We start from the raw sequence: 23,666 nt of genomic DNA, 5'->3' as shown, positions 1-23,666 counted from the left end.
TGTGACATTGAACTATGGTGGGGTTGGTGGCTGTGTGACATTGAACCATGGTGGGGTTGGTGGCTGTGTGACATTGAACTATGGTGGGGTTGGTGGCCGTGTGACATTGAACCATGGTGGGCTTGGTGGCTGTATGACATTGAACCATGGTGGGCTTGGTGGCTGTGTGACATTGAACCATGGTGGGGTTGGTGGCTGTGTGACATTGAACTATGGTGGGGTTGGTGGCTGTATGACATTGAACCATGGGTTCCAGTGCTAAACAAGCCCTCCCCTGGACCCGGTCCGTTCAGCGAATCAAAATAAAATCAACAACAACAACATTCTAACAAAGCCCCCCCCCCCCCCCCCCCCCCGGACCCGGTCCATTCTCAACAAGCCCACCTGGCCCATTCTACTTGAGTAAACAAGCCCTTCCCTGGGCCAGGTCCATTCTAAACAAGCCCTCCCCTGGACCCCAATCGCACTAATATTGTTACTTTGTGTCATGTGACAGTGACGTGGACATGAGCCACTACACCTGTATAGTAAATTGATCTGCGGGAAAAAAGGTCATAGCGGTGATGATAATGATGATCATGATGATGTGAGGGAATGCCACCCCATTTTGTTAAATATTAGACAGAATTCTATATTATGGTTTGCGATGCGCTATCGTGCACTGCCTGCACAGGAAAATAAACAAAGCGTATAGAACACGAGCATCGTGTGAAAGAATGACACAGGTACCCCAGCAGCAATAACAATATAGCAATAACACAAATAAAAAGCAGATATGCTACCTTGCATGCTATAGGATTAGGTTAGCTGAATTGGTTGGGATTTTACATGATAAAAAAAATAAGAACAATAGTGTATCAGTGTGTGTGTGTGTGTGTGTGTGTGTGTGTGTGTGTGTGTGTGTGTGTGTGTGTGTGTGTGTGTGTGTGTGTGTGTGTGTCTTTGTAAGAGAGCCGAGCTAATCATAAAACTGTCAAAACTCACCAGTACAAAACATGTACACAGAAACACGGAAAAATAAAACGCGGCCTATTATATAAAAACTAGTCTTTAAAAACCCTCGTGTTCAAACACGGACGGGATCGCTACTTTAACACCAGAAAACTGGCACTGTTCGGTTTGATGAGCATCAAGAAAAATCACGGTGATTAGTACATTCTCTCTACTAGACTTGCATGTAAGCTGCTGCGGAGCAACATCAAATACTATCCAAACGCCCACAGCGTGCACTGATACTCTTTACAGTTCTAACTTCTAAAACAAGTAAATATCAAGGACGCGCGAGAAGCTGCAGGGAATTTGGTCGAGGGAATGCAACAGATAGACACTGCTAAACTAAGAACAGAACTACCTAGCACAGGACTAATCCAGACAGACCATATGTACAGTACAGCACTCACACTCACACCACCGTTATATACACGCCTGGCGGAACAAACTTTCTCAGTCGCTATCCAGGCTGGTGAGTGGATGACGTACTTCACTAGGAACGGCACTAGACTGTGCAGCGTCAACACCACCAGCGCCGCCGACACCAAGGCCACTGCTACCTCTACTACCACTACCAGCACTGCTAGCAACATCACCAGTGGCCGCGCTGCTGCCGCTACCACCAATGCCGGTGTAAGGGTCGGCAGCAATGGGACTGAGCTCTCCGCTCGTATCGCCACCACTACCACCACCACCGCTACCTGCCGCCCCATCAAAGTTATCATCATACTGTGGCATGCTGTCAGTGCTTGACAATACTCCCTCCGGTAGCGTTAGGCCTTCAAGAGACTGGAACTGTACTTCATCACTGCTCAGTACACCACATAGGACATCACGGACCTACAGGGGCAGTCATACCAAACACACATAGGACATCACGCACCTACAGGGGCAGTCATACCAAACACACACGCACAAGTCTCTCGTTTCCCCTGTCAGTATTTTGCGAAAAATTGTAGATTTCGGAAATGGTTTCGCATATTCTGTGGGCCCTGTGTCAAGTCGCTTCCCCCAACAAGGGAACTGCACGCACATGTAGCCTGAGAGAATACGTGGTGGCACATTAACTACTGACCTGTTTCAGTCCAGCTACGGACCGTAGCACCCTGTCTTCACACTCTTCCGGTAAGTTCAAGGTCAGCACATCAGACTGGAGAACACCTGCAGAGAAAACGAGGGGAGAATGCAAGGCAGCGACAAAGAAAACTCAGTTCTTGATCTGGCATATCTAGTAAGACCTGGGGACAGTCCAATCTGGCTTAGGCAGTATGACAGGCTATAGGGACAGTCCAATCTGGCTTAGCCAGTATGACCTATACTGCTATAGGGACAGTCCAATCTGGCTTAGGCAGTGTGACAGGCTATAGGGACAGTCCAATCTGGCATAGCTAGTACGACCTAAGGACAGTCTACCGTCCACAGTCAACCGTTCCCTGCCGTCCGCTGTTGCGGCCGTGGCATAGCTGCTTCACTCCAAGGCCTCTTGTTCTCAACACGACAAAGACACAAGTTCCCGGTGTATTGCTGTGGCACGGGTAATCACATCTACATGTGAGTGAACCTGTCCATTACCTGACACGGTGACATCTTGCTCGGGGGACAGGTTACACTGCAACGTACAGTCAGACCTCGCTTATCCGGTCCTCTATTATCCGGATCCCTCGCCATCCGGAAGAAAATCGTTGGTTACCAATTTACAGCATACGTCATGCATACATACAGTATGTGTGTTTGATTATCCGGTTCCCTCGCCTATCCGGATATTTTTTTGTGGAAAACGGATGTGTGCGGTTAAGCGAGGTCTGAGTGTACTTGAGGATTCAGCTACGTGTAGATGATTGTCTTCACTGGGGTACTCAGACTGACACAGTAATACAGAAAGCAACGCAGCAGCTGAGAGTTCTTCTTCGTCACAATCAGACGCACCTCAGCACCATTGCCAGACACAATGCACTGCCAGTAGACTGCAGACCTGCCAACTGTCAGCCCTCTCAAGAGCTCAACACACAGGCAGACAGCAGCTGTCAATACCATCGGGGTAGAGGCTGTACTATACAGCAATACATGCACTCACGCAAGTAGAGATTCATGTGCCGACTACACCGTATGCAAGACGCTTGTAGGCGGGTAAGGGCCACCGAGGGGCTCTGAGGATGTACAGTAAAAAAACCCAACAACACCACCATCACCATCATGTTATAGCAGCAATAACTGCATCAATATTGCCACAGATAGCAGCTACAACAGCTGTTCTACTCCAAAGAAAGCAGATACAGAGCCTGAGGCGGGAAATTGGTACGGTGAACCTCTACGATGCCATTGGTAATGGCCACTGATGGGTGACAGTACAGTTGTGTTCTGCCATGGAACCTTGGAATGCATCTACACAATGTTCTGCCATGGAATGCATCTACACAATGTTCTGCCATGGAATGCATCTACACAATGTTCTGCCATTGGATGCATCTACAAATCATACTTTAGAACTGGCAATAGTTCTATTCTAATTCAAAATACAGTCAAACCTTGCCTAGACGTGCACGTTCACTTTGGACAAATATCACCGGATAGGCGAGGAAACCGGAAAACCAAAATTCTGTCATGCTGTACTCAAATGTTTGCTGTGAATCTGCTCTGCATGGGTTTGCAGTGGCTGGCGAGAGGTGCGGACAAGCAAGGTCTGCCTCTACTTCGAAGTACTTGCATGTCAAGCTGGGAAAGCAAGTAGAAGATGATCGATATGAAGACTTACTTCACACAGAGAGCGTTTGTTATACAGATCGCTGGGCGCAGTCAGTGACGTTTCGGCAGCGTCTCGAGCTGCTGCCGGTGCCGACGTGCGGATCATCTCAGACTCTTCTCCAGCGCCGTGGCCTGCTGCTGCTCCTGCCGCTCCTGCTGATGTCGCTGCTGCTGCGGACATTCCCTTCCCAGATGAGGTATGTGAGTCACGGGTTACTGCTGCCGCTCGCAACCTATAAGCATAGCACCATAGCAGTTCAGCAAGAATAAAATCGCTATGGGAGCACATGTGTAAAGTCTCTGGATCTACACATGTGTAAAGTCTCTGGATCTACACATGTGTAAAGTCTCTGGATCTACACATGTGTAAAGTCTCTGGATCTACACATGTGTAAAGTATCTGGATCTACACATGTGTAAAGTCTCTGGATCTACACATGTACATGATAAACCTTGACAAACCACTCCAGTCGTACATGATAGTATAGATGTCGAGTTTTCACACAGCTGCCCCAATACATACCCATACATACCATACATACCTCTGTGATAGGCCAGGGTGTGCAGATTTCTTCGGCGGACTGCGCGGAGAGCTCTCGTACCTGTCTGCTACGCCTGGTCTGCCACGCGGTGCGGGGATGTTCTTCAGCTTGGCGATTGCACTCGATCCAACCTAGAATGAGGCAAATAATCCACGGCCAGTGGCACGCATACACAAACGCAACGCCGCAGTCGCAGCAGCTCCTTTCTAAATCTTGACATCCAGTACAGCACGTTGCATGCATTGCAACAGCATCTGGAATAACGGGTACCGACCGGGAAGAATAACCTTCTGTCTGCGGACATTTCGTCTTTGCAACCAATGGTTGAGAAGTAAGCTGCCATAAAGTGATTTCGGAAATATCATCGGAATTCCGTGATGGCAATCAGACACCACTATTTAATATCATGTGCAGGTAATCTAAGACAAAAATAACTATAGAGGCTATGTAATTACATCATCAGTTGAGATGCTTTGGCAAAGTCGTGGCACAGTGTTGCACTGCGGACTCATGCTGACTCACCACCATGACATCACTTGCATAGCCTTCATAGTACACACTGACATCATCACTTGCATAGCCTCCATAGTACACAATGACATCATCACTTGCATAGCCTCCATAGTACACAATGCAGGCGCGTACGCAGGGTCACCTCTAGGGGGGTTTCCAACCAAATCGCAAACAATGACTCGTTTTAACCCTTTGTATTTTGTATACTTTGTATTTCTAAAGAGCACTAGGAAATTTTCAAAATTATGCATTTGTTTGTGTTCTTTGGAACATAACTTCAGTTCTACTCACTCAATCTTCTTCATTATTTTAGGCTTCCTGGAAGTGGAAAGGTACCCTGGAGAGAATGAGGTCGACCATGATAGCCAGGACACAGTACAGCCATGTACATATCCAGCGCTATCTGCTGTAGAGTGCAGCGACGGAGCGAAAAAATGCCCCAAACCGGGCCAAAGGCCCAAACGCGTCCTGCTCCAGCGATTTCGTTTTCTTGATTGCAGAGTTTCGATTTTTTTTGCTGTGTGCTCTTGAAAAATCACAAGTGAAGCCCCTGCAGATTTGAGCAAGTCCGCGTACGCGTGACGAAAAGTCTCAAATTGTCGATATTGCGCGCACTGCGCGCTTTTGAAATTGCGAGATCGCGGCTCAACTCACGAACGATTTATCTCAAGAGACATTGCTCGCAGCGCGTCGCAAATTATTTCAACCGACAGCTGAGAGTTTTCTATTCGACCTGGATATTTGGATCGTTGGATTTGAGCGAGATTTGACTGAGTTACGATCTGTTGAAGTTTTGCATTCTTGCAGGTGACTGGTCGATCGTGCGCCCTACCAAAAATGCCCAAAACGTTGCTCGTTTGGAACATTTGGGGGGTTTCCCGTTGCCCCCCCCCCCCCCTGCGTACGCGCCTGCAATGACATCATCACGTCCATAGCCTCCATAGTACACAGCAGTAGCAGTAGCAGCAGCAATGGCTCACCTTTCCGGCCAACAGAAGTGCACCTTGTGTAATCTGACCAGCTTTGTTCTTCAGCGCAGAAGCAGGAAGGGTAGTAGCCCTGCCCGTGGAGACATCTTCCAGCTGCCAGTTAGGGGGCCTCTCGTAAACCTGCCACCAAGCACAACACGTACAGAGTATCACACACGCACATGCGTGCACGTACGCACGCGCACACAGACACACATGCACGCGCAAACACAGACAGGCAGACAGACAGACAGACAGACAGACACACACACACACACAGCAAGCAAGCAGGAATACAGTTAGAGACTGGCACTAACAGCGTCAGCGGCTGATACATGACGTGAATGATCACCCAATCTGCTCCTTGCAACTCTTAACAACAGCAGGAAACTTGCATCTGTTACTAGTATTAGCCTGCCCCATATACAATGTACATGTAACATGTCTCAACCTCCACATGCTGCATTCCTTCACCTGCCTGCCTTACCGTCCTCCACTTCCACACAGCACAGCAAGTAGGCAAAAGTGCTGATAAATATTAGATGACACTACTTCAAATAAGCGAATCCTAGTGTGTGTGTGTGTGTGTGTGTGTGTGTGTGTGTGTGTGTGTGTGTGTGTGTGTGTGTGTGTGTGTGTGTGTGTGTGTGTGTGCACATGTGTGTGGTGCATGGAGTTGTGAGTATCCAGAGCACACGGGCACTGGGTGAGCTGGATGGCGTCCTGCCGTTGCCACTTGCTGGAGACCTCAATGACGCAGACAGCTTGGCAATGCGCGGGCCAGGATGTAGTGAATGAAGGATAACTTAACCAGCCAGCACAACTACTCTTGTAGCCATAATAGCCGGAAGTGTAGTACACACGGTTGCACTGCCAATACACTACATACCTTGGGATTCCTGAGAAAGAGCGCCTTCTGCACTATCAGATGGATGTCTCCAACAGGAGGGAAGTTGAGCAGCAGCTTCATAGCCATGCTCTCATCGCTCATCAGCACTGTGACATGGAACATACACGTATAGAGAGAGGTTGCAAGAACTACACTTTCAAAGTGGTGTACACCTGAGCATGAGGTGACTACTGACAATAACAGACTTGTACAGAAAGACTCGTGTACTGGTCTACGGTACAATAATAGAGTATGCAATGGCACACTTTAAAAACACTCTAACAAAGCAATCCACTACTGACAAAACCATGCTTGGAAAAGAAGAGCATGCATGTCACATGCACACGCACGCATGCATGCGCACAACACACACACGCACGCACACATACACAACGCACACATACACAATGCACACACACACACACACACACACACACACACACACATGCACACACACATGCACACACACACACACACACACATGCACACACACACGCGCGCGCACGCGTGCGCACACACACAACACACACACACACACGCACGCGCGCGCGCGCACACACACACACACACACAACACACACACACACACACACACACGCAAGCAACTCACGTGGTTCACGTGCCACCAGCAGCATGGCCAGTGCAATGTAGTCGACCAAGTCCAGATTGGGACTATATGCTAGAATAGCATCCCACAGAACGAGCACGTCCAGGAGCGGAAACTCCCGCGCAAAGAGCAGCCTTACCCAGCGTCTGTACAGAGTAAAATCGAAAAAAAAACATCAAAACATGTGATGCATCTAGCACATCTCAATTCTAAAATCCACCAGGAATCCACAGGAAAACTACTCAGACTACACTGTTATTATTCATTGCAAAAGAACACCGAAAGGCCAAACCGCATGGTGAAGACTAATGTCTAGACCACTGAAGGATTCTCTGAATCCTTGTGCCATAACCAAGAGAAAATACAGAATGTGTAGTGCGCCAAAGTTAGCGTATGTACAAACATGCAATAATTACAACGCGCAATAAAAGGAGTACAAATATCCGGCAAAGGACACGAATGGTGTACGGTAAAGGAAGACACGTGCATGCATGAGTACCCTAGCAAAAGTGGACAAACCTAACGTAGATCCACGTGGTACTAATCGAGTACCGTACGCTACATATTTATGCAAAGAAATATCAAATAACATATTATCATAAAAGAATGCAAATAATTTAATTTCAAAACACATGGAAAATCTCCGTAAAACAAATCGCTAAAACCGGAGGCTTATCGCAAATCACTACAATACTCCCCCACCAGTGGACGGAAATGCAAAGAAAGTCCACGAAAAGAGAGGAGAGAGAAACGACAATGGTGAAATGTAAGAATAGTGATAACTGTTATATACAAGAATGTTCATAGTGAATATTTACAAGTCATGTACAAATAGCATAGCCACAGAATCAACAGTCACTCAATGAGCTTCAAAGTGTACGTACCGGATAGGCTGAGGAGGTCGCTGGGCATGAAGCGACTGAACAGGAACAGCTGGAGTGGACACAGTTGATGGCGAAGGCATATGAGCTGGCTTCAGCCGATCAAGCGAGATGGTGTCCCGTCGACCATTGACATTAACCACAAAGTGCTTTTCAGCACGACTGATGACTGGATGTGGGCCAGTATATGGGGGTTGCAGTGGTTTCTTCACAGCATCTGTACGAATGAAGACATGGGTGGCTGACTGAAGAGCAGGGGCAACGTGAGTAGCTCGAGTAGTAGGAGCATCTCGCGGCTCGACAGGGCGGATGTCACGCATCATGGTCCGTAGGGCAATGGCATACGGAGCAGCTGACGGAAGAGACTCAGATGAGGATGTGAAGAATTCACCAGGCAAACGGAGGGTTGTACCATAAACCAGCTCGGCAACACTGCAATCTAGATCGGTGCGTAAAGCGGAGCGAATACCGAGGAGAACGAGTGGCAAACGGTGAAACCAGTTGGCTGATTGGGTAGCGGTCAGAGCAGATTTAAGCTGGCGGTGGAAACGTTCCACAGTGCCATTGCTCTGTGGATGATATGCTGTCGTACGAATGCGATTAGAGCCAAGAAGACTGCATATTGACTGGAAGAGAACAGATTCAAACTGTCGACCACGATCTGTCGTGATAGTTGACGGCGTACCAAATCTGGCAATCCAACCAGAGACCAGATTGAATGCGACGGTTTACGCGGTGCAATCATGGAGAGGAATGGTTTCCAGCCATCTAGTGAAGCGATCAACACAGGTGAGTAGGTACGTGAAACCTTGTGAAGATGGGAGTGGTCCGACCAGGTCAATATGAATATGGTCGAAACGAGCAGATGGTGGCATGAAGCGACTAAGAGGGGTCTTAGTGTGACGATGCACTTTCGATCGTTGGCATGACAGGCAGGAACGAGACCAGTTGCGCACATCACGGTTCATGGAAGGCCAGACGTATCGAGCGGTAACGAGACGTTGTGTAGCACGAATACCAGGATGAGACAAATTATGCAGCATGTTGAATACGGGTTGGCGGAAGTCGGGAGGTACGTACGGGCGAGGTGAACCAGTGGAGGTGTCGCACCATAGCAACTGAGAAGAGACAGGCGAAGCAACTTCTTGCCACACTAAACTGGATGAATCATTATTTCGGAGAGCGATGAATTCAGGACAGTTACTCTGAGCGGTAGCGAGAGCAGCAAAATCGACTGAGGATGGCTGGACAATAGCATCCAGTGGTTGTGACAACGTGTCGGCAACGACGTTCTGAGTGCCCTTGACAAAGCGGATATCGGTGGTGAATTCGGCTATGAAGGACAAGTGTCGTGCCTCACGGGGAGAATGGCGAGTTGACGGCAAGTGAATGGCATGGGTCAGCGGCTTATGATCGGTCATTATATGAAATGACCGGCCCTCAACATAGTGGCGAAAGTGCTTGACAGCTAGATACATAGCCAGTAATTCGCGACCAAAAGTAGGATAGCGGCATTCAGCAGGGGAAAGCTTCTTGCTAAAGAAAGCTAGCGGCTGCCATGCACCATCGACAAACTGCTGAAGCACAGCTCCGACACAATAGTCAGATGCATCGCACATGACATTGATGGGTGCCTCAGGGTTAGGGTGCGATAATAATGTAGTGGTAGCTAGAAGGCATTTCACCTGCTCAAATGCAGATTCAGCAGCTTCAGTCCAACAGAACGAGGAGTCATGCTTACGTTTGCCGATGAGCAGATCCGTGAGAGGCTTGACGACAGCAGCACAGTTAGGTAGGAAACGCCGGTAGAAATTCACCATACCTAGGAACTCACGAAGCTGACGGAGAGAAGTTGGTGGTTTGAACTGCTGAATAACCTGAACACGTTGGGAAGTCGGCTCAATACCATGACGACTGACATTGTGGCTGAGGAACTCAATGGTAGAAACAGAGAATACGCACTTGGCAGGATTAATGACGAGGCCGTGCTCTTGCAGACGCTGTAAGACCAAGCGGACGTGCGTGCGGTGCGTCTCAGGATCCGAACTGGCAATTAGGATGTCGTCAATATACACAAAGCAGAAATCCAGGCCATGCAGCACTTGATCAACGAAACGCTGAAATGATTGGGCTGCGTTCCGGAGTCCGAAGGGCATACGAACAAATTCGAATAAACCAAATGGGGTCGTAACGGCCGTCTTCGGGATATCATCCTCTGCCACTGGTATCTGATGGTACGCCCGAACCAAGTCTATCTTGCTGAAGACTGAGGCGCCATGAAGATTGGCAGAGAAATCATGGATGTGCGGTATCGGATACCGGTCAGCCACAGTTGCACGATTTAGGCCACGGTAATCACCACATGGGCGCCAGTCACCATTTGGTTTGGGAACCATGTGCAATGGACTGGCCCATGGGGAGGACGATGGTCGTATGATGCCCGCAGCGAGCATGTGGTCAAATTCCCGACGAGCTACAGCTAAACGATCAGGAGGGAGACGGCGAGGCTTGGCAAATACCGGTGGGCCCGTGGTGACCACATGGTGCTCGACGTTGTGTTTCACAGGTGTGTCGTAGTTGCAGGGGCGGGTGACAGATGGAAACTCATTAATAAGAGCGTTGAACGAACTATCACCAGAGACTGGCAAACAACACGTCGGCTCAGCGGAGGACGAGACTAGACCGCACACACTCAGACTGGTGATGCCATCTAACAGTTTACGACCGTGCAGATCTACACTTAACCGAAAGTGTGCCAGGAAATCTGCACCGATAATAGGTGATGTCACATCAGCAATAATGAACACCCATTGAAACTTACGACGCAGGCCGAAATCCACCGTTACTGAGCGTGTACCATACGTCGGTATGCGAGAACCATTCGCTGCTTGTAACGCATAATCAACTGCATGGCGAGAATCAGTGGCAGATGGTGGTATAACGCTGACCTCGGCACCGGTGTCCACGAGAAAATCGTGCTTGGTGAAGCGATCGTGGATGAATAATCGGCGACGAGACGGTGCAGGGCCGGGGGCAGTGGTCGCCTTCACCGACCGGCCTGGGAGTTTGACGGCTGCACAAAGGTAGCTGCTCTGGCACAGGGTGGGACACAGCGGCGAGCGTTGTCGCCAAACTTGTCGTGATACCAGCACAATCCTGAGGACTTACGGGACTGCGACGAACTGCGCGAACGACCGTAGTTTCGTGTGGGCGATCGATATGCTGAACGGCCACGAGTACTCAAATCTTGCATCTCTCTGCGGAGGGCTGCGACCTCGGCACGCAACTCCGCCAGAGGTTCAGCAACGGGTTCTGGCACAGTAACAGCACGGACATGGGGTGGCATGACTTCCATGACACGGTCAGCTAGCAGAGATAACTGCTGTATATCAGACTCACGACTGGCTGCAAGTACTACTCTACACTGATCTGGCAGACGCTTCATAAATAACTCCTTGAGGAATTGGCTATCCACTGGAGTATCACCAGCTAGCTGTTGCAGTCTGCGCAATAGGGTAGAAGGCTTCTAATCACCAAGCTCTTCAGCAGATAGGAGCTGGTTGATCCGATGCTGAGCAGAAGCAGAAGTACGCTGGACCAATGCTTCCTTCAGGTGAGTGTAAGGGCGGTCGCTGGGTGGGTTCAGCAGTATATCCCTTATCTGCATGGCCATCTCCGGTTGCAGTGCACCAACCACATGGTGGAAACGGGAGCGCTCACTAGTTACTCGTTGTGTGATAAATTGAGACTCTACCTGAAGAAACCACAGAGCTGGGTCTTGAATGTAGAAGGGTGGAATCTTCAAATTAACGGTTGATACAGTCTCAGGACGAGGAGCAGGATCCGATTGTGCTGCAGCGGCAGGTTGGGATCTCGTAGCTACATCAGTAGCGGTGCTTGACTGAGGATCGCTGCCATTACCGGTACTGTCCTGCACTGTCTTGTTCAGATATGGCGAATGTAGTCGAGAAGAGAGACCTTTGCTAAGGTCACCACGAGCAGGGGTGACAGCTTGGTCCATTCCTAAGCCAGAGGAGGACATCCGAGTTCGTTTCGAGGGGTCACCAATTGATGCATCTAGCACATCTCAATTCTAAAATCCACCAGGAATCCACAGGAAAACTACTCAGACTACACTGTTATTATTCATTGCAAAAGAACACCGAAAGGCCAAACCGCATGGTGAAGACTAATGTCTAGACTACTGAAGGATTCTCTGAATCCTTGTGCCATAACCAAGAGAAAATACAGAATGTGTAGTGCGCCAAAGTTAGCGTATGTACAAACATGCAATAATTACAACGCGCAATAAAAGGAGTACAAATATCCGGCAAAGGACACGAATGGTGTACGGTAAAGGAAGACACGTGCATGCATGAGTACCCTAGCAAAAGTGGACAAACCTAACGTAGATCCACGTGGCACTAATCGAGTACCGTACGCTACATATTTATGCAAAGAAATATCAAATAACATATTATCATAAAAGAATGCAAATAATTTAATTTCAAAACACATGGAAAATCTCCGTAAAACAAATCGTTAAAACCGGAGGCTTATCGCAAATCACTACACATGAGAGACCACTGTGAAGTTAAAATCACGGCTACATTGAACAAACATTCACAGTGGAACCCACTTAGTACAGGTACGTACTCTGATAAGGCATACTCTTGCTTAGTACGAACATTGTCCGGAGCATGGGTACCCCCCGGGTGTATTGATCCATACTGAAGTATGTTGGGGTAAGAATTACCGGTACCCCACTGTACAAGTATTCTTGGAAAGGTCAGCAAGGTGCCTGTACTCACAATGCATACAGCCGGGGCACTATTGACAGTTTCTGCAGGTGCCTGTACTCACAATGCATACAGCCGGGGCACTATTGACAGTTTCTGCAGGTGCCCGTACTCACAATGCATACAGCCGGGGCACTATTGACAGTTTCTGCAGGTGCCTGTACTCACAATGCATACAGCCGGGGCACTATTGACAGTTTCTGCAGGTGCCTGTACTCACAATGCATACAGCCGGGGCACTATCGACAGTTTCTGCAGGTGCCTGTACTCACAATGCATACAGCTGGGGCACTATTGACAGTTTCTGCAGGTGCCTGTACTCACAATGCATACAGCCGGGGCACTATTGACAGTTTCTGCAGGTGCCCGTACTCACAATGCATACAGCTGGGGCACTATTGACAGTTTCTGCAGGTGCCCGTACTCACAATGCATACAGCCGGGGCACTATTGACAGTTTCTGCAGGTGCCCGTACTCACAATGCATACAGCCGGGGCACTATTGACAGTTTCTGCAGGTGCCTGTACTCACAATGCATACAGCTGGGGCACTATTGACAGTTTCTGCAGGTGCGCGTGCAGCAATGGGTCTTCCTTCTTCAGCAGCCGATCCTGGATTCGCTCGAGCTTCTTCGCCAGAGGGCTCATCTGCAAGTTGCACAGACATATCCACACAATCATGCTTGTAGCGGTGCTGTTGCTAGGAAGGGAGAACACCACAGCTAGATGAAGGGTGTCCCAACAAGTAACGTGGGGTTTTCTGTTCCCTGCATGACGCCTACACAAAGTACACTTTTGTAGCTGCAACAATGACACGTTCTAGAAAGGAAAGAAGAGAGTCACTGCACTGGAGACTGCCCCGACACTGCAATCACCTACCTCTGCCGCACTGCCGCTCTCGGGGGAGCCAACCGAGTGAGAAAACCAGAACGAGCACGTTTCCATGAGTGCTGCGAAGAGGATGCTGTAGAGGAACGCAACATCAGGCAAGCACAAACAACAGCACATCCATCGAATGGGAGAGGATTTTATAGTAATCTGCTAATAGTATTCCAATAGACTTATGATACGAGCAGGCACAGTGGATTACGCTATTCTCCTAGCCCAAAGATTAACGCTAGCAATGAAGTGGAGGCACGAGGGCAACAAAGGAAGCAGCCACACAATAGTGGAGACTTACTAAGAATCAGCTTCTACCGAGTCACCATTCAGCAACAGAAGCATCTCATCCGCCCTGCAGGAACCAGGCACACAGCACACATCACACACACACGCACACACATGCACGCACACATACACACACACACACACACACACACACACACACACACACACACACACACACACACACAAACACACACACACACCCATACACATGAATACATCGATAATACATGATTAGACATGCCAATGCCACGGTAACACTAATACCGGTCTTACAAGCAAAGGCGTTGCTAGCGCACTCAGAGGCTAGCATTAACAAACACTCAAGCACGTTTCGGAGAGTAGAGCTTGCTATAAACCAGCAAAGTGTAAGGTCAAAAAATGTTTATTCTCTTACAACAACTCCCCCCCCCCCCCCCCCCACACACACACACCCACTCAACCTAACCCCAAATACTCCACTCAATAATACACACATCTACAAACACATGTGATAGATATAGGACACAAAAGGAAGGAAGGCCAAACCAGTGCTTTGCTGACTGTAGGAAGAAAAAAACAAAGCCTACACTGTACACTGTACTGAGTACACACTGCACACATTACACACATTACACACAGTACACCGTCTACCTACCATGGATCATCAGATGCAATATTGCTGCTATCGCGCTTATCACAGTCAACTACTAGAAGCAGGATGGCCACAAGTTCATGCATACCCTGCCAAGCCAAGGCAGAAAAAAAGGGAAAAAAGAGAGTTCGTTCAAATACAAACGCATTTCAAAAACAAAGCAATGATTTGGCGTCGACATTCATCGAAACAGCAAACGCTACGACATATTCCTTACCGTCAGATAGTGGACACACAGTATCCAGAATATTGTCTGATGATTGCGCAATAGCACGAGACACACAGTTACAACCAGCGAGTAGTAGAATACCTGGTATTTCACAGTACCCCAGTACCCCCTGGTTACAACAACATAGTGTTGGTGTACTGTGTAGATGCAGCACTTGCAGCATAGTATTTAACATCGAGGTGGCAATAAAGATACTTCGAAGTTAATATACCTGGGGCCAGCATTGGAAATGAGCTAAGGAGTGCATCGGTCACACACTCTCATGAACCGACGAGCCTTACCTGGCGATAACCCATCTCTGTGTGAACTCGACAATAGCAGAACAGAATGTCCGTGATCATGGCCCTGTAGAAAAAGACACAGGTGTCACAATTCAACTCGACGCACAAAGAAATACAGCATTCCTAGGGTCTGGGAGTTCAGTGACACCATGGGGCAGTGAAAACTGCAGCAGCCAGTGCACTACTTGCATATGCATAGACAAACACACAGTTTGCTACATGTATTACCGTATAGCTCACGGCATGCATTCCTACCTAACTTTGACCTCACATGACTCAATCAACATGGCGGCATCATACATGTGATGGAATGATATTTGCCGTCATGTAAGTCGTCACCTCTCGGCTTGCCTTCCAATGTATTTCCATCTTCTCCCAACACACTTTGTGGAGTTAGTGCACCCCCAACCCTCATGTCGTCACTCATGTCGAACACTAACTTTTTGGCAGCGACCATCAGATAGAAAACAACAACGACGACGACGACTATGACAAACAACAACAACAACAACAACAACAACAACAACAACAACAACAACAACAACAACAACAACAACAACAACAACAACAACAACAACAACAACAGCAACAGCAACAGCAACAGCAACAGCAACAGCAACAGAGTGAGAATAAAGAATTCAAAACAACAACAACAACAACAACAACAACAACAACAACAACAACAACAACAACAACAACAACAACAACAACAACAACAACAACAACAACAACAACAACAACAACAACAACAACAACAACAACAACAACAACAACAACAACAACAGCATCACCAGGAGAAGAGAAAAGCAACTCACTGGACATTCGGCTCTTGGAAGTACGCCACCTCTGGAAACCTACCAACACAATTCAGCAAGGGAACACCGGAAAAAGACACAATTTAGCACTACTAACGTTAGTACCCTAACACATCTGCAAAAGCCTATTTCCACATTCTACACATAGTAGCATAATCTCAGGCAGGAGCCCAATATCAAGAGCAACAGAATGATGCTTGTTGTTCAATACACACTGACTAAGGAGTAGCGCAGAAGCTTAGCAGCTACCATTCCTCTCAACAAAAGGACCTCAACTTCTGCAAAGAAAAGTGCACAACTCACGTTCGTTCAACGTCGCGCACAATCATTGCCTTGAGCTCCTCGTCCTGGAAGTACTTATTCCAAGGGCTCTGCCAAGCAGTATAGTACAGCCACAAACACAACATGAAAAACAGATATCGGCAGACTGCTGGTATGTCACCTTTCAAATCACAGACGAAGCAGACATCACAAAGACGTAGATGCAGCAAATAGGACAACGGGTTTTGTATTTGTATTTATGGATTCTCCAAAGGCCCCGCCTAAGTCGAGGGAGTCTCCGCAGGTATAGGACTTGAAAGTGATGGCGTCAATAGTGCACAGCAACGGCGGTTCTGATTCCATCGGTTTCCAAGAATAAACACAATGACCTTGATGCCATTTTCCAAAAACCTTCTCTTGTTTGCCTCATACCCTGAGATGTTTTGCGGCCCTCTTCAGGTCTCTCAAAAGGTAGCGACGAGGCTGGTTATAAAAAAAAAGGAAAAATGGCTTCTTGAAGAACTCCCTGTGTACTACAGTAGGGCAGTAGGGCAGTAGGGCAGTAGGGCAGTACAACCATGCAGTACAACCATGCAGTACATTCACAAAGAGACCGTTTCCACACACACACCTCTGTATCCAGCGATAGAGGATTGTTCACAGTGACATCGGGTGTGTCAGAACCTGATCCATGGCGCCGAGGATCCGCCAAGAACTACACAGCATCACCGAACAGTACACACAACACACACACACACACACACACACACACACACACACACACACACACACACACACACACACACACACACACACACACACACACACACACACACACACACACACACACACACACACACACACACACACACACACACACACAAAACAGAGACACAAAAGTTTGAAAATTCTCGTATTATCGTTTACTCCTACAGTAGGAGCTAAGTAGGAACTGGCAATGGCGTACAGAGTAGGGATTGGACATAGATTGATCCAGGCAGTGAGAGCTGATACTAGATACAGTTCACATTCCATGACGAAACTCGACTCGGATCAGCAACGAAACAGATACAAGTACTCAGATAAACGAGATGTGCTACAGAGCTCTCACCAATTCCTGGAAGCCGGATAACGAATGAGCACCTGTGTCATGCTCGCATCGTACTCGTGTTGACGGTCTCTTGTGCTCACCTGCCTGCTGTACCAGAACAACATTGCTTGTAGCCTGGAGAGTGTGTGACGTCCGGCATCTGTGGACTGCCATTTCCATTTTCTTACTACGTAACATGCCACCAACTAGTCAACAACAAAGACCCCCTGCATCGGCTGTTAGCCTTTGCGGAATCCTTTAAAAATAAAAGAATCAGTGCACATGTACTACATCTTTATCTACAGTTCTGGTCAGAGAAGCTCAACCTCGTGAATATAATAGCACCGCGTTCGAGTGCACAGACCAGTATGCGTAGTGCTAGGGCTGCGTAGCGCCCGGCGCTATTTTATTCATGAGATTGGATTCCTTTGGCCAGTACTGTAGTTCAATGTGCTGACAAAAAAAGGGGGAATGCCATCAGCAATGTACACAAATTCACACAAAATAAACTGATGTAAAACAGCAATGCATGTACATACCCTTGCATGGATGTCCGCATACTCTTTCCGATGCCGCTTCATTTCACTGCACCACATCGAGCGATCCTCGTGCAATATACCCAGGAAAAGCTACAGATATGCAGTTGTAAGGCAAACAAGCACCCACATGTCAATATTATATTAAAGAAACCAAGTGTCTCTCCTCTCTCCTTTCCTCCCCTCTCTGTCTCTCTCGTCTCCCTGTCTCTCTCTCTCTCCCTCTGAGATGTGAACTGGCAGATCAGACATCATTAGTACAAATACAACACCTCTCTGCCAGGCATCAATAGAGTTGCAAGCTGATAAACCCAGGCATCGGTGGATGGATACGTTGGTACAACCATGCATACATGCTTACATCAAATCAATAGTATCACCCAAGTTAGATGGAAACACCATCAGAGAACAACTGACCTTCCAGCAGACACTTCTGAACGGGCACCCTCGAAGCAAACCCTTGAGTCCCAGCTGAGCTACCTTTAGTAACATACACCACACAGAGCCAATACAATGTTAGCGTTGCTACAGCCAACACCGCGAAAATAAATATGATAACCTCGGATATAGCAACAACTCACGAATAACGACAATATGTTCAGACCTGGTACTAGTAACCATGTTGGCTGCATACTTTCAACCTCACGAACAATGAAAACTCGATATAACAACACTTGCTGCATGCCCGATTGGGGGTTGTTACTGGCAAGGTTGACTGTATTTCACTAGGATAGATAACCTTTGACAAATTTCACAAAGAACACACCACAAAAATCTTCTGAACCAAACGTTTTCGTTCCCTTCTCATCATGGGCTCAGACAGGGAATAAAGTGACAGTGACTGTTGGTGTGTTCTTTTAGACGGATGTGGAAAGCGTAGATGCATAGACTTCAATAGAGAATCGGACACGCTTTGCTTTATAAATTTGACAAGTGCACTGGTTTCCTGCACCGTATCATGGCATACTACTTTATCTCAGCAGTACACATTTGTAAACAGTTTCCTCTGAGACAAAATGCGATAATACTCATAAAAAGGACACACTTCAGGCTCTTTTTTGGCAGGCTTGAAAGTATTGTAATTTCGCCAACACTCCAAAGCTGTGCTTAGTATATGACGATAGTGTAAATTTGATAATAAGACAAGAAAGACGAAGCAAACTCTATGAGCATCAAAGAAAAAAACTCTACCATGAACCAGAAAGCCACCAAGACAAGGCTACTTCTTGCCCAGAGGAACAGTCCCGAAAAGGTGCTAGGAAACCAGAAAAGGATACAGGAAAAGAAACAAGTGCAAAATTCCGTACTGCGCCGCACGGTGCGTGAGAACCCCGCGCGGGATCAGCGGAAACTTTGCGGAGAGATTTAGGACACGCATTGCCAAAAGGAGAAGTGTGAAGAGGTCAAAAGTACAAGTGCGATTCCAGTGCAAAACAGCAGATCACAGAAAACTATCGCAGGCAAGTCAAACTACACGTATGCATGCGTACCACTAGCAGATCCGCGGATCTAGCGCTAGCAACAATCGCTCGTGATCACATGATCAATGACATAATTCAAAAATGGCGCTGCTGCGACTGCACACTTCGGCAGCTGGCACATGGCAAGAAAGAAACGAAAATAATTCAAAAACAGTTCGAACACAACGAAGGAATAAGTTTGAGAGAACAATAAATTTATCAAGTAGAACAATGTAGTATGAATCTGCCAGGGGGTGCTTGCACCTAGCGCTGGGTGACAGTAAGCGCTGACAGACAGAAGAGAAAGAACTAACAGAGGAAGAGAAATACTACAGCGCTGCAGAACGACGATCAAACGGCAAATTCAGTAAGTCTGTCTGAGCACGCAGCGCGGACAAGTATACTTGTGAAACAAAAAACTTTCAAGATGTTTGTAAAGAGCCTGAAGTGTGTCCTTTTTATGAGTACACATTTGATAAGGATTTTTTTTTAAAGCTGAGTACCGCCAAAAAAGGTAACTGCTAAAGTGTGGCAGCGTCGTGATCCAGGGAAGATCTTAACCTTGCAAGTGCCATACCGACAACCATAAACATGCACAGCAAAGCATGCACACACTCACGCAGGTCCATGCACACACTCACGCAGGTCCATGCACACACTCACGCAGGTCCATGCACACACTCACGCAGGTCCATGCAAACAGACAAACACGGTGTACACAGTCTACCAATGCACACACTCACGCAGGTCCATGCAAACAGACAAACACGGTGTACACAGTCTACCAATGCACACACTCACGCAGGTCCATGCAAACAGACAAACACGGTGTACACAGTCTACCAATGCACACACCACACACATGTACTGTACCTCAATGTCACAGTCGGCTTGTGAGAAGAGAGAATTCCAGTCAAGCCTACACACGCGCACATGCACGCACGCATATGCGCGCGCACACACACACACACACACACACACACACACATGCGCGCATACCCATACACAGAGCATTCTGACAATGGTACAACACCGGCAAAGACCCCAGCGAGAACTAGTCCTGGAAACAAGACTCCACAAATTCCAGCATGAGTATAGCAAAACAGATTCCAGGGCAAGCTACCCTAAAGCGTGCAGTATGCAACCACCAGCAACAGAAGCTGAGCAGCCCTTCACACTGTTCAATGATAGCCTCTGGCTCACAAATTCTGGTTGAAATGCAGAGCAAAGGAAGTTGAACACCCCCAAGACACTCGCTTGAGCGGCACTAGTTTGTCCGCTCACTCTGAAAATAATGAAAACTGAAAAACAGGCAGTGAGAAAAGAACTTTGTTCGTTGCCTAGTACAGGCTGTATAAGTGTGTGTGTGTGTGTGTGTGTTGTCCAGTGTGTGTGTGTGTGTGTGTGTGTGTGTGTGTGTGTGTTATGCCCCCATTTTACTACCCTTCCCCACTTGCTAGACCTTGAGAAACACCCGTGAACTAGGGCACCGCTATACTGAATAATGCTACTGTACATGCATAACATTAGAAGTCTAAAACCACACCGTATCGTCCATGGCAACTCCGTGCTTCATGTTCTCACGACCATCGGGCAACGTAAGACATCCAAAAACCATGCCATTCCTACTAACTCCTGCTTACACAATTTCATCAAAGCTTCCCGAACCAGCCGTGGGGCTGCGCTTCCGCTCATCTGCCTCGGTAACACCGGCATCAATGGATGTTTCCGCTTCATCTGCAGCACAGTGTGGGTCAGACCAACAAGCAGCATAAGAGCATGCGCACTAAGAATCAATAACTCTGCATGATAATTTGAATTAGTAAGGCCCTGGTGAGGTTTATTTCCTTCTCTTTCGGTTAATACGATCTCTGAGATTTAACTAAATGCTCGTTGATAAAAGTGGAATTTAAAACTCGGATGTTGAGCCAATAATAAATGTAGAAAGGAAAAGGTCATATGGATACGAGTTAAGAGACACTCTCCATCACTGTAACCAGATACTATATACAGTCAGAAAGTGCAACAACTAGGCACAAAACTGACAGAGTACTGAGACAATGAAGCTAGGTGCCAGGACGTCGAATGTCTCAGTACTCTGTCAGTTTTGTGCCTAGTTGTTGCACTTTCTGACTGTATATAGTATCTGGTTACAGTGATGGAGAGTTACTCTTAACTCGTATCCATATTATGTCCTTTTCCTTTCAAGATAAAAGTGGACTTACCAGATTTTCCGGAGTACAAGCCGCACTTTGAGTATACCCAAAATTCACCCAAATGAATGGGAGTGCGGCCTATACTCCCATGATCAAATTAACGGTGATAAATAGGGTAAGTAGCTGTAATTCATGGCAAAAAATGGGGGGGGGGGGGTGCGGTTTATACTCCAGAAAATAGGGTACAGCAACGCACATAATTGTAGGCACTGCCATAGTGACGTCATCAAAAGGATACGTTAGCATACGGAACACACACTAAATAATATGCAGGCTCCGCTCGTCAAAGAGCAACATCCTTTCGTATACTGGATTCTGGCTCAGGCCAGGGTGCGGTTGACCATCGCAGGTGAATTATTCAACGTTTGGATGTACCGTCCCTTTCATGTGTACGTGTGAGCGAAAGGTAGTTCCATGTTACGCATCATGTACAGTTACGCTCGGTGAAATCCGAACCAGAGTGCACATTTGCCACCCTCATTTCGCACTGCCCTTAATGCCCTGGAAGCGGCACGAAAACTGGTACAGGGCGCCAGCCTTGCACTTTGGGTCGGATTTCACCGAGCGCAACTGTATACACCAGACTTCATAGTAAACTAGTACAGCTGCCGTTCTTTGCCAATACGGTCATGTTTCTCTTCCCTACTTCACCTAAATATTTTCCTTTTTCGTTCCAATTGAATTACTGGCTTGAATAGATTTTAATAGATATTGGGTGAACAGCTCCCGTACGTGGGTTTGTTTGATGACATGAACAATTGTTTTCCCATACAAGAGGCTTTTCAGTGCGTGTAGTAAACTACAATTTAGATCACTAACCTCCACCAAGAGGATTCTTGTAGAGTTCCATAGCCTCCATGATATCGTCAGTGTTACTCCGCTCCCTACTCATCATTCACGCTCCGTTTGACTCCTTGTCCAGGGAACATTTATTTGTAGGCCAAATATACTATCGATGATTGCATTGTTACTTTCAATACTACGTGTAGAACTCAACTTGGTCCAACATCATCAGAATTCAATTAATTCAATTTTCAAAAATTGTACTTTCCTCAGATTCAAAGGAATTAGCATCACTTCAGGGAATACTGGAAAATGAAGATACTGATTTGGACAACCAGAGAGCAAATAACTACAAATCAGTGTGCTTGCTCATTACTTCCCTCAAGATTAAGAGTCAGGACAGATCATCTCGACGCGACGATGCTGGTACTTCTCAAACAAATACATGTAAATTAATTATCGGAAAACCGCTGCCGCTGTTAATGTTTGAGACTACACATGACGTCAAAGATGACGCTTGTCTGTGATCATGTGATCAGCTTTTTCGTAGACATGTGACATGTCATGATGTCGACATACATTCCAGTCAGACATACGTCACACACCTGGCAGTGGCCACGTGGGCCAGGAACAGAGCCAAGCCCAGGCCAGGGGCAGGGGGCCCTGAGCCTGGGGTGGGGAGGCTGGGAGGGAACTGGGAAGGGGGTGGTTATCATGGTGCATTGGTGGTTACACTGTTACTCACGTCCCAGTCTGCATATTTAAATCGAATCGTCGAAGTATTAGCATTCCTTCTCCGTTTCTCTCCGTTTTTCTTTCCTTTCAGTTGCATCTTCCTCTCTGCTCTGTTTTATTTTCCCTTTTCGTTCGTCCCTCTTGATATTTGTACTTTGTACTGTTGAGGCAACGAACTGAAATAATAAAAACCAAACCAAACCAAACCAGCAAGAGCATAGAAGTCCCCAAGAGACTTGTCCATACACATGCACTCTTGGTATTATCTTGGTACAGTGTACAGTGTATTTAATATGATTAGAGAGGTTAAGTTACACGTTTTTTGCCCTTTTTCAAAACGCGGTGCAAATCTCACGTTACGTGTAATTTTTAGAGGTTAAGTTACACGTGTGACGTGACGTGAAATTTTTCCTGGCAGTTTTTTCACTTTTTGACGTAAAAGTTCACGGACGTAAGACTTTTACGTGAAACTTAACCTCTCTATTTAATTACTCAGTTACTCTCTGGCTGACAATAGTAGCAATAATCAAG

General features: G+C 47.2%; 1 protein-coding gene across 1 annotated transcript; it reads right to left on the bottom strand.

Moving 5' to 3' along the window:
• Positions 1–582: 582 nt before the first annotated feature.
• Positions 583–22,831, bottom strand: LOC135804900 (TBC1 domain family member 5-like). Its single transcript, XM_065318873.1, has 21 exons — positions 22,437–22,831; positions 21,045–21,138; positions 20,275–20,320; positions 18,359–18,421; positions 17,945–18,034; positions 16,947–17,030; positions 16,358–16,425; positions 16,055–16,093; positions 15,240–15,303; positions 14,733–14,818; positions 14,112–14,165; positions 13,811–13,895; positions 13,464–13,579; positions 7,255–7,397; positions 6,645–6,751; positions 5,768–5,896; positions 4,275–4,405; positions 3,743–3,965; positions 3,065–3,137; positions 2,066–2,151; positions 583–1,830 (listed from the first exon to the last, which is right to left on the bottom strand). The coding sequence occupies exons 1-21, from the start codon at positions 22,510–22,512 to the stop codon at positions 1,444–1,446; spliced, it is 2,244 nt and encodes a 747-aa protein (XP_065174945.1). The 5' UTR covers positions 22,513–22,831; the 3' UTR covers positions 583–1,443.
• Between the last annotated feature and the right edge of the window lie 835 nt (positions 22,832–23,666).

Source organism: Sycon ciliatum, chromosome 1 (genome assembly GCF_964019385.1).
Source record: "Sycon ciliatum chromosome 1, ocSycCili1.1, whole genome shotgun sequence".
NCBI classification, from domain to species: domain Eukaryota; kingdom Metazoa; phylum Porifera; class Calcarea; order Leucosolenida; family Sycettidae; genus Sycon; species Sycon ciliatum.
This window is presented reverse-complemented; position numbering and strand designations above follow the sequence as displayed.